The 12,500-nt window shown below is 47.2% G+C and overlaps 1 protein-coding gene across 1 annotated transcript in view; it reads right to left on the bottom strand.

The window, feature by feature from the left end:
* LOC144157841 (O-acyltransferase like protein-like) overlaps positions 1-8,197 on the bottom strand; it is a 38,106-nt gene extending 29,909 nt beyond the window's left edge. The window contains exons 1-2 of the mRNA XM_077688577.1: positions 8,176-8,197; positions 6,120-6,260 (exon numbers count right to left, since the gene is read on the bottom strand). Of these exons, the coding sequence (XP_077544703.1) occupies positions 6,120-6,260; positions 8,176-8,197 (163 nt within the window). The remainder of the gene's footprint in view (positions 1-6,119; positions 6,261-8,175) is intronic.
* Positions 8,198-12,500: the final 4,303 nt, after the last annotated feature.

Raw genomic sequence — 12,500 nt, 5'->3', positions numbered from 1 at the left:
TGCCAGATCACTCAACATAACGGCAACACAATGGAACCACACGGAACCCCCATGATGCTTCACATCCTCATCAGGGTTCCCCACGGGAAGATGGTGTAATTTTTTGCTCGTGAGAAACGAATGGTTCGTTGCAAAAACCGTTGCATATAGAAGCACGGAACTGCCATCAAACTGTCGACCACCTGCTCAGAATGGTTTTCAGGACAACGCCGCCATGGTATCAAGCAGGAGTGTTGCCACGAAAATTTCCCACTCACCATCCTCCATTTCGGCAGCCGAAGAAAATCAGCGAGCACGCGTGTGCGGCTTCTGTGTTACTTCGAGCATCTAGACGGGGCGACAGGTGCATGCAGAGGCCGGAGGCCACGATACCTGTGCGCGCAGGACAACGCGAGCGACGATCGTGGTGGCGGTGCTCTCGTCTTGGGCTGCAGCCGAGTTTACACGAGCCCGACGTATAGGGCAGCAAAAATAGCCGCGACCTTTCAATCCCTAATCGCGCTGTTCGCGGGTTGCGCCGCCTGCCTGCCATTCCGTGCGAACGCCAATCTATGCCTTGCTCTGCCCCTCCGTCTGTAAGCCAAATCCCAACTTTGAGAGCCCTTTTGGCTCTGGAGACTCCATTCTATTGAGCTTTTATTTGAATTATGATTCTGTTTTGTAGACTTATCATGTGTGTGAGTGAGAGAGAAGGTTCTTTATTAAAAATACGCAGAGAAGTCTTCCTGCATGTTATCGCCTACATTCTACTCTGCGGGAGTGAGGAGGAGGGAATAAAGGCACTATGGGAAGTAATGCGGAAGAGGAAAAAAAGAAAGGCTGAATTAAAAGATTAGAAAAAAGTGAACAAAGAGAGTGTGCTCTTGAACATAATAGTTCAACGTATGTTAGCCGTGTTCGGGTGTTTCATCTCCATCTTCGGCGGTGTCTCACAAATACGATCCGCTAAAAGACAAAGTTTCTTAATCCAGAGTGGTCACAACATCCAATTATTTCTCGTCTCAGAACTAAAACAGCGTTTACCTGAGACTGCTTTCCTAATTCCTCCATCCCACAATTTCATCCTACACCCATCTTCTTCAGGCTTACTTGCATCCAGACAGCGACTATTTCCCCGCAGTAATTTTATTTATATCCACCTTTCCTGTAAACCGTTACCTGCAAGTAAGCCTCGGCGTCCTTAAAGTGCGCCTGTTCCCCAAGGTTTGTTAAGTTCTTGCCTGTTCATTGTTTGCCGTTCAACGACCCTTTATAAATGCAATTTGAGCTGCCCCGAACCGAATGCCATGCCCTCAGAAAGAGTGCGTCCAACTAGCCTCGGACGTTGCCTGTGCTTGAGCGCTACGCGTGGGAAGAGGGAAGGTGCCTCTGGCATCTCCCACTCCATACCCTCCCATTCTATCCCCCGTATTCTGAGTCCCTCCTCCACTCGAGCCTCCGCTCGAGAGGACCCTTGAAAGCGAGTTTCGGTTTCATAAACTAACCTCCACTCGAGTGTCTCCTCCAACGGAGGAGCCGCTCGGCGATTTGGAGGAAACGCTCACGATTTGGAGGAACAACTCCAAGGTGTCGTCTGTGCTACCTTGAAGCAGCCCTCCAGTACTATTTTCAAGATGGCCGCCTACGCTCCTCTCGGTTCGAGCCGGCTGTGCTCGCTCGCCTCTTTTGCGGAGCATGTATCCCGCATTAACGAGGCATATAATGAAGGTTCAGGGGATTTCCGCACCGTGAATTTGCCATGTCAGCGCATAAGGTACTGGCTGAATACGCTTGAGCACTTCAGCAAGGGCGAATTCGTGTCGCGGTGCCTCTTTACCAAATCGGTCACTGCTGGAGCTGCCGAGCCAAACGCCAGCAACCGCGGCCACCCACTGCTCCCTCCGTTCCGGCTGCTGGTTACGTTGCGATGTTATGGCGCCGGGACATTTCAAGTTGTGATGGGTGCCTTCGTCAACGTTTCGCCGCCGACAATCCGCGTCGTCAGGCGTTGGTTGGAACTCGTAATTCGAAGCGTCGTGATGTTTTCTGCGACGGCGGGCGAGCTCCGAGATATCTGTGCGGACTTGTCTTTATCCTTGCAATGACAAGGTTGTCGCTGTCATGTACCGAAAGTCATCGCTCTGTAATGAAGGTGTCACACTAACCTATGACGCGGCTACCGTAAGCTGCTTACAGTGCGTATGAAGCAGACGATCGCCGTATGGAAGCGAGCGAGCGTGTCGTCTGCTCTAAAGCCGTTTTCTTTTTTTATTTTTTCATCGAGCCGCCTGCGCTGCGAGGCTCCGCCCCTCTCCAAGTGCCCGTCGCTTTGTGCTCGCCTGCTACCTCGCGCTTGCGTCCTTGCGTGCTGTCGAAGGGGGACATTTCTACCGGGTTCACCGTGGTGCCTGTAAAATTACACACGCACTACTTTGTAATTTGAACATTATGTCGGCTTCGAGCTGCCGATAGTGGCGTGAACCGAAAAGAACAAATAATTAGGCGCTCACTGTGTCGGCAATTCCGGTCTATGATATGCGCTCGTCACGCATGGAAGCACACCGCCAGCCCTTCCGCTGACATATCGTTATCTTGACTGTCATCCCGAGGGGGGGGCCCTGAAACTTATAGTAATCGATAGGATCAGAAAGAACAGGAGACACAACGGGATACGTGAAGACATGCAGCAGCGTGCACAAAAACAAAACAGATTTATCGTCTGCTACCGAAGTGTGTGTGCAGTGTGGCCAGACCAGAAAACAGTTATTTCTAGTTGTGTCCACCTGGTTCATGTTATTTTCGTGCTCCTCTCAACCATACAAACTAATATTTCTTAAAATACCTGTATAAATACTTAACAAAAAATAAAAACATTAAAAAGTTATATTTCTTAAGCGTACTTTCATGTCTTGAATAAAAAAAATTGCCATAACCTCGCCCCCAGACGCCTTTCGCTGCTCCTCCGAAACTGCGGTCTCGAGGGTCCCTCCAAACGAAGGATTTCCTCGAAGGGTCGGCGTCACCCCGTTTATGAAATGCCTGGAGACCTCGAGTGGAGGTGTTGCCCTATCCTCCACTCAACGGAGTGGAGGAAGCACTTTGAGTGGAAGAGGGATTCAGAATACGGGGGTATGTTTTGGACAAAATGAAGTTGTTCACCACCACTATCATGGAATGCCTGGAAGCAGCACGAGCCGCTTTGGTAGAACTTGCAAGTAACGGTACGGTGTGCAATTTCGCTTGAAGGAGCAGTTTAATGGTTAACAATAAAAATCGCGCAGGTAGGCGTATCATTGCCTTGAGGGGGTTGTCGAATTACATCTCGAGATTCAGAGGGGAAAGGCCAATCAAATGCGTAATAAAAGGGCTAACTAGAGCTGCTGAATAACCTAAAAGTGAAATTTTCCATTATCTCAGTGCCAATTCAAGGCTGTAACGATCGATGTCACCATCACCAAACCGACAGAGGGCCGGACAACGTTCACCAACATCAATTGCTTTAAGAGAGCTTCATACACGTAGTTAACCTGTTCGTGCACCTGTGAGTGCATTCATCTATAAAGCCACAGGGTACGCTTTCGAAATAAAGAAAAGAGACAGATACAGGGTGCTTCTTAGGTATTACTTCCCCGGGCGATACTAAACAAAGACATCTATACTGCTACATCGTGTTTACGTTTTTCTCTTTTCAGGGTATTTTCATCTTCAAGCAACTTTATCTGCTTGAAGATGAGATTACTCTGCTGGGGAACATACCCAGTGCATAGCGAGAAAACAGGAGCATTGAAAGGTAGAGAAACTGGCTACAGTGAGCAGATAACTAAGTAACATGAAGCTCGCAAGTAAGTGAATGAGCTGTAAGTACGGTCTTCCGCGAGACCGCAAGCCGCCAGCTCGCTGCGCACCAGCAGTTCCGTGAGAGCGGTCATTGCTACTGCCTATAAGACTGGTAGGAAATACGGTCGCGGGTTTGATTCCAGGCCGCGGCGGCCGCTTTTCTGATGGAGGCGAAAAGCAAAAACGCCCTTGTGTACGAGATTTCGGAGCACGTTAAAGATCCCCAGGTGGCCAAAATTAATTTGGAGCCCTCTAGTACGGCGCGCCTCATCGCCGTCTCCAATGGAGTCCTGGACTGAGGGCCCCACACCACATAACGCTGCTGCCAATAAAGTTTATCCTCCTCCTCCTGCGCTGCGTCGGCGCGTTGAGCCCTATAATCATCATCATGGTAGGCAAATACTTCCGCATTCCTGGCGAAAATAAACCATGCGGGGAAAAGGAAATGTTTGGAAAGTGAAAGCAGATTTTCACTGTTCTGTCTAAACTTGCTTATTCAACAAGCCGCAATCCCTGAGAGCAACATTTGCCTCAAAGTCTTCGCCGTTAACAAAGGCGTTAATCTGTTTCCAAGCTCACTCGGTTAAAGATTCCTCAGTGCACTAAAGTATGCACCCGCACTTTGAAATCGAAAGCCTGGCGATACTTATTAACAATTTGTTTACTGCTATATCGTATTTGCGCCTCTTTCTTCGCCTTCGTTTCTTTGTCATGCCGCGTGAATTGCGTCAGCAAGCAGGATAGCACTCAGCTTGCCTACAATCAGGGTCCTGCGCGGTTGGTAGCCACCTGTTCTTCTCACGTGCCATCACGTTAAGGTGTCGCGTGGCACGCACTATTCTACAACCTTTACGCTACCTATTCATGGTTTCGCAAATTCTGTAACGCCCGCACATTGCGCCTCAAAGCTTTCGATTACTTGCCAATGCCTTATGCATGTATGTGCCACGAAGACAGGAACAACAACGACGACAACTTTTGTTTTACGCTGGCAGCGGGGAAGTCGTCTGGCTGTAAGATACTCCGACGTTGATCAGGTGACAGTGCCCCACTAGTTCGCTCAGATCGTTATGTTGCCCCACGAAGTGCATGAAATGCAATGTAGCAAAACTGAATGGCTGCGCGAGTTTAGCAGCCTCGCAACTTTAGGTGTTTTTAGCAGGTGTCCGGAGCCGGTATCAGGTAGGGGGTTTTAAAACCGATAATATTTTGGGACGTATAAAATTCACGGTAATAGAGTAAAACAAGTGGTGATAGCCAGTTGGTGAAGCACCGGGCTGCTACTGTTGAGGCCCTGGTTCGAATACCATCGGATTACACAGGTGCTTTTCATATACTTTTTACAGTGGAGGCCATGTTCGTGACCGGACAGCAAAAACGACGACGTCAACGCTTTTTCGCAGAATGGGCCACGTACGGCTTCCGCCTTAATATGTGAAGAGGACTGAGCCAGTATTTTTTTTTTTCCATTCACTGGTATATATAAGCATTGCGGCGATCAGTGCCTGAATTGTAACAAGCCTGCTTGAGGTCTTCACTCCCGTCACGCATTTGGCCGGAATCTCTAGAGGGCTCGTTTTTGAAAGTGGATTTGATTTGCCTTGAGTGTGGGGTTTAACGGGCCGAAACTGCACAGGCGATGAGGCGCGCCACCGTGGAAGGCTCCTCCGGATTAATTTCGACCACCTGGGGATCTTGAGCATGCGCCCAAATCTTGAACACACGGAGGGAGTTGTCGCTTTCCGCCTCCATCAGAAATGCGGCTTCCGCGGCCGGGAATCGAACCTGCTCTCAATTGGGCTGAGCAGCACAATGTCGTAGCCACTGAGCGACCGCGCGGGTAAAAGTAGATACTCTCGATAATTCGATAGGTGCATTATTAAAACACTACTTATCGAGTTCTTCCAAATGGAAAAGCGAGCTGTAGGTACTTCCCCACGCATTTGAGTTACTTCTGCAGAGAATATTGGGCATTCTAATTTTGTAAGAGTAAATAAACGTCCCTAGTGATATTCTTTGAACAAGTTACTTGCCGCTGAAAGAGAGGCAATGCTTTAGCTGCGAACAGCTGAAAACAACGAAAATCATTATGATCGTGGTCTGCGTACGGCTTGCGTTGCACCCGCATCACATGTATTTATTTTCTCTACGGCATATCTGCGAATGACCTTCGCACCAATGGCGACAGAGCATTGCCTACATACTGAGCATCGACCTGTTAAGCTCCGGCGCTATCCCCAATTTTTCTCCGTTCCTCCAAAAGGTGGCTTCAGGTGAAAGGAAAGCGCGCACAACGCACGCACCTCCGTGTCCCGTGTGGCAAGCAACGGTGAGCCAGGCGACAGCGGCGCACCAGATGGTGCGGTGCAGCGCCGCGTAGCAGGACACCAGCACCGGATGCACGTCGAGCCCCGCTCGGAACGGGTACACTCCCCACAGCGACACTAGGGCGCACACCAGTGCACACAGCCACCCCAGCCACAGAGTGACCTGCGTAACAGAGACCACTCGTTATTGCACTCTGAATATATATCACATGGCCTGGCCTGCGCGCAAGCAGATTTAAAGGAGCCATGAAGACAAAATACAAGTTGGGTTTATTAGAAAGACTGCTTAGTACCGATAACAATGATACCAATATCATCGCAATCTTCGAACAAATAACGGAGATATTAAAGCAAACGTGTGAAGCAGTCGCGACCCCCTAGTCAATTTCCCGCAAATTTTCTATGACGTCACGGAACCTTGTTTGTGCGATTGGCGGCCTCCTAACTGACCTGTCGCGACGACACATGACTGGACGTCTGTAATGGGGCCTCTAGTTCCATTTGACCGCATCACTTGAATGCTAACGTGCAGTTAACGCACTGAAAATTATATTGTATTGTTGGCCCGTATGACGTCATTCTTGCTCATTCACGTCACTGTGGCGCAAAATTTGAAAGTTTTTAAATAGTTCTTGCTTTTTTTCGTTAAAAACATCTTCTGGGGCTGTAATGGAGCTGAGTGAGATACAGAATCTTAGTTCTTTCAAATTACACGAAGTTGTATTTTATCTAAGACGATAGTGTTTCTCGGGCTACTCAAACGTGAATATTTTTGTCTCTTTGTCTGTCCGTCAGTTCCTCCGTCCGTCCGGCAAAACATTTTCAATAACAAACCTCGAAAGGTGCTCCATATTTGCCACCGTTCTTCAGCAAAAGGATAATATTTGGCTTATTTCGGGAAGACCATTAATACAGAGCTGGTGTTTTCACTGTAACTAAATCAAAAGTAGACGTACGCTCAATTTTTGTGAGAGGCCAAAAAAACATCTGCTTTGAAAACAATATTTTAACGACAAAGTATAAACAAGACTAGCGCTCGAGCCTTGCGCTCGTGACTGGAGCGCCAAGTCCCAACAGACGCAACAGATGGTGCGCCAGTAGTACGAACACGGGAGAATTGAACTCGAAAACCTCCAATGGGTGGACTGAGGCAGGAGGGAAACAGCGTCAGAGGTGGGCGGATGAGACAGAAGAGGTAGTTACGTGGCAAGGACGGCAAAAGTCTTTCGACGACATCTGCAGCGACATGAGCAGATGCCTGGACAATTTTTCTACGTGCGTTGATTTCAGCCAGACTATAGGCCACTCGAGCGTTCCTGTTTTTCCCGCAAACCCACAGTTGCATAGAGACAGCTCATGCGCGCGGTGCGAGAAACTTTGCAGACAGATAATGACGACTGAGCTCGCCGTACCAAAGTTAAGCGTGGTGACAAAGTTCTAGATGTAGAAAAAAAAGGCGGAAGGCGACACAAAGCCGCTAGAAAAGTATTTCACAAATAATTTCGTACATTTACATGACACGTTGACAAGGGCAGATTTTGGCGACCATGACTACATTGTTTGTTTGTCTATTTCTCTGATGGCGATGACAAGTCTATTTCATGCCCAGTGTATAGAAGGACACTTCTGATATAAATAAACACGTTTACCTTCTTTGGTCAATTCTTATAGTTTATGGCCCCCACAGATGACGATTTATTTAAGGGGAACGTGGCGCCGACAGTTCACGCCACAAAAGACGCAATAGTTAGCAATGTGGTAGAAGAACACTTTTATGGTGTGATTGGCGGTTAAAGGTCCCGTAGGCTTACCTCCGTGAAACCTCGCTTCGAAAGGACATACAGCGAGGCTACGGCAAGGCCATTCTAGGCCAGATGATTTAAGGTCATTCGAGACCACCGCAAAAAGACCTTCTCCTAAAGTGTCTATCATTGGTAAGAAGGCTGGCGTTGAATTCTGCACTAACATGGTTGGTCTCGGTCCACCTGATGGCAGGTGATGAAGCCTTAGATGGCTCGCGAGCCTTTGAGACCTGCCCCGGTCAGTTGTGCCATGATTTACCACTTTCGCAGAGAAAAGCAACGCCTCAAATCCTTCTGACTGGCAGATTCGCCGATATTCGAAATCGATATTACTGCAAACTTGCGAACGAAAATTGTTTGGTCCCCCTTGATGTCCCTTGTCATCGTGTATCATCGCTAAAGACTTCAGTGTCGCGTACTGTTCTGAAGGTGCGTAGTAAGTAACGAATGGATCCTAAAGCTGGAGGAAGACTGAATTCCGCAAAGAATGTATGTAAACAACTCGTCGCAGGACAGCTCTTGCTAAGACGAAATTACGACCTACGTCGTGATCGATTGAATCTCGCTGGAGACGTCTAGGATGGGCCACACGGCGAAGCGAGTGTCAGGAATGCGGAAAGCATACAGCCCGGGCAGAAATAATATTTTGTGCTACGTATTGGAACCATATAATTTACGCTTCGATCTCTTTTCTACGGGCAAATTAGGAGCGTTAAAAATGGGCATCCATTACCTGATGTGCTCGCTTAATTTGAAGCTATTTGTAAGAATGCATGCTAAACATAATTTCTTCATCTTTCTATCTGTGTGATACTTTAAAGGGACTCTGCAACACTTTCGATAAACGCTTTCAGTCTTTCCTTCACGTCTGGAAGCATTGTGAAAGCTATATATAGTTATCACCAGCACAAAACGGCATTGCATGATTTGCTCGTCGCAGCAGATCAGCCTTCCGCTTCTGCTTGGCATTTGTGGCTGTTTTAAGTGGCTATCGAATGTGTTTTCTGCTGAAGCTGAATGAAAGCCGGCCAATAGCCGCCGAACCGCTGTAATGACGCAATTAGAGCGCTCGAAGAGCCCAACGCCAAGAACGCCAAGACCCGGAAAGAGAGAAAAAGTTTTTCAGCAAGTTTTTAAGTTATCTGATGGGCATAGAGAAGTAATTTTTGGCTGAGGTAATTTGTGAAATCCTGTGGTAAATGCTGGATGTGTTTGTTGACTACGCTCTGAAAGTTTTTCGGATTTAAAAGAAGGTTAAAAAAGTGTTCCAGGGTCGCTTTAAAAGGTCTCATCGAAGTTACCAGCAGGTAACTACCGTTTTCAACCCCGCGGAACCGGTTTTAGGAACTTTGAGCTCATCACGCAGATTCATCGAAAGCATATCTACAGTGCGTTAATAGAGGAAAACAAGGACACATATGCGCCAACACGGGCATATATGCACAAACAAAAAGTAAGGGATTATGAAAAATGTCCAGGCCAGGCAATTCTACCCCGCATGCTTCTAGTTCGTGCTATTAATTCCCAGCCTAACTAGCACTCGAGTGTAAATTATTCAAGCCCTCGTCATGTTTCAAGTTGGAACACGAACAAGCTTAAGTAATGAGTATAGCCGTGACGGGAGTGACTCACCCGGCCCAGCGTGATGCCCTTGTTCTTGACGATATAGTAGCCACACAGGAGGCCCACGCAGAAAGGACCGAAGTGTGTGAATGGTTGGAAGTACACCAGGTTCAGCTGTTGGACAGCCTTGCTAAGGGCGGGAGGAAGCAAACGGGCCGCGAAATGAGGGAAACGGAAACGCGAATGCCGTCAAACAAATCGGTCACTTTGAGGGCTACTTTTCTATCTACGTCACCCATCCAAGCATACGCATGCTGGAAACTACTCAAAGCGGCCTGCTCTGTATGTCACGGAATAGAGAAGTGACGACAACTGATATAATAATGGTACAAAATTTACTGCGCCCCGGTTGCTACATGCAGCGAGGAGGTGAACATACAACTCCAGCAGCCCACGCCAGCCTGTGAAATACTCAACCCGAAAGTGCCTCCAGTCTTTCGCGAACCGACACGTTCTTAACCGATCTAGGCACACCTTACAAGTCCCACAACTTCGGACGTAACTGTCACAGTTATCTCCGCTGCAGGTTTTCTATCCGCCGGCAGTGAACAAGACACGATCAACAGTCTGCGTGCGTACCTCCACTCGGAGGTCATGAGCAGCAGGGCTGGCGGTAAGTCGAAGAAGTAGGTGATGAGGCCCACGGCCAGACAGGAAGCCAGGCACAGCGCCACCAGAAATGCCAGGCCAAAGGAGGAACACCTGCGCACGAAAGGTGAGCGCGCTCGACGGGCTCGGCCGCGCAGCACAAAACAGTGGTGCGTTCGATAGGGCTTAAGAGAGGTTTATTATTCGTTGTTTCTTGGAACAGTTAAAACTTTTTTGCGCACTCTTGTCGTTGCTTGAAGTTTTTTTTTCTGTGCGCTGTGGTCTAATTTAATCCGTAGCCTTCCACTACGCCGGGTATCGTAGCCTGGTGCAGCTTTGGCGCTGAGCGCTGCACTATTACAGTACTTCCCGGTGTGGTTCTCTTGCATCATTAAAAGCCATAATACGACATCACCCATTTAACTTAACGAGTATAGCTGATACTTCCGCGTCACATTGGTTCGTGGGAACATAGAACAGTCGGTGCACTGCAACTGTGCTCTCAGTGGGACATTTCCCCCGTTCATGCCACGGCTCGTTAGACGATCTATCTAAGCCAAGCTACAAAAAATAAAGTATCCAAATTTATCTTTCCCTGTAATTTCAAAAGAGTTCATTCGCATTGCAGATGTTAGCGTATTTAAATGCGCGTTTATTATCATAGATATTGTGCCTTGAACGTACCTGTCGTCATTCTATTATGTACTACACTGCTCGTTTCGCAAAATAAACACAGAAGCTGAAACAATGTCGTCCGTCTGCCGTCTTCATACCAAATGATGGCCGCGCAAATACTTTGCGGGTTTTCGAATTACTGCTCACCACGGTTAACATCCCGTCCAGCCATTTCACGAAACTAGTGCTCTGAGGGTACAGCCACGTAGGTGGAAGATAAACAGTACGATTAGCAACAGTAATGCTAAGACCTACTGCACCAGCCGCAGCAACACATGGCTACACTCATGCCTTTGTAACTGTCAACTAATATTGCTCGAGTACAAGTTTCCACATTTAGAATCGCTGCTAAATCAGTTGAGAAAGTTACGGAAGCCTAGAATTAAAATTATTTGGGTGAAAACCACGACAGCTTGATTGCAATGTTAGTGAACATGAGAGAAAATATTGGGATTTTATTCAGCGTATCTTTTTTTTTATATAAATTGCAAGACTCGCCTAGCAAAAGCTTCGTGGGGGCGGCTTCACACTTACTTGTAAATAAAAAGCATCAGAGGTAATGCCAAGACGTAGAATTGCATGTTCACCGCCTGGAACCACGTGTGCAGAAGACACTGCGAGAGGAAGAGTTGATTATCAATCACATATGTCCTAAAAAAAAAGAAACTCATGCTTATATCAGGAATTTCACATCCATTCCTTGTATTTCTAATTTACGTAAGCAAAACTTCCGATGCTCCATGTGTCTTTAAAGCGTCAGGCGTTTCATAGCGCAAAACGTTCGTGTGTATGCGTTTGTTTGTTTGTTTATTTGTGCCTTTTTGTCTGTTTGTTTGTTTGTTTGCTTGCTTGCTTGTTTGCTTGTTTGTTTGTTTGTTTGTTTGTTTGTGTCTTTTTTGTCTGTTTGTTTGCTTGCTTGTTTGCTTGCTTGTTTGCTTGTTTGTTTGTTTGTTTGTGTCTTTTTGTCTGTTTGTTTGCTTGCTTGTTTGCTTGTTTGTTTGTGTCTTTTTGCATGTTTGTTTGCTTGCTTGCTTGTTTGCTTGCTTGCTTGCTTCTTTGTTTGCTTGCTTGCTTGTTTGCTTCTTTGTTTGCTTCTTTGTTTGGTTCTTTGTTTGTTTGCTTCTTTGTTTGCTTCTTTGTTTGTTTGATTCTTTGTTTGCTTCTTTGTTTGCTTTCTTGTTTGTTTGTTTGTTTGTTTGTTCGTTCGTTCGTTCGTTGTTTGTGTTCTTGCTTTTACTTGGGTCCGCACTGCTTTATTTGAAATGTTTCTCGAAGGCTTGCCCCTCTGCATTCGCACCGGTCATGCCACGCTCGCGCCGCCCTTTCTTCATCGTCGTTTGAAGGGCTTCGTGATAGTGCCTTTTTTTTCTTTCTCCCGCGGTGCGAGTACGCGGCGCGTGCGGGACGTCGCATGGGCACGTCTAAACGTTCCCGTGTCTGCAGGTTTCATTCGGCTCCTCGGGGTGGTGCTAGTCGTACACGCGAATGTATATAAAAACAGAAAGACAAGACAATAAATGTGTGTTCGTACCTCTCGTCACGATGACTACGAATCATAACAATAAATGACTTCGCACATTTGCTCTAAACTTTGTGTCCGCTCAGCTTCGCTGGTCATCTACGTGCACACAGTGAAATGGAGCAAGATTTTTTAAAGCGAAAGCTTTCT

The sequence above is a fragment of the Haemaphysalis longicornis genome, unplaced genomic scaffold, assembly GCF_048455015.1.
Source record: "Haemaphysalis longicornis isolate Haplotype H1 unplaced genomic scaffold, Haemaphysalis longicornis Haplotype H1 scaffold_1, whole genome shotgun sequence".
In the NCBI taxonomy this organism is placed as follows: Eukaryota; Metazoa; Arthropoda; class Arachnida; order Ixodida; family Ixodidae; genus Haemaphysalis; species Haemaphysalis longicornis.
The sequence above is the reverse complement of the archived record's forward strand: the minus strand, read 5'-3'. Positions and strand labels throughout refer to the sequence as shown.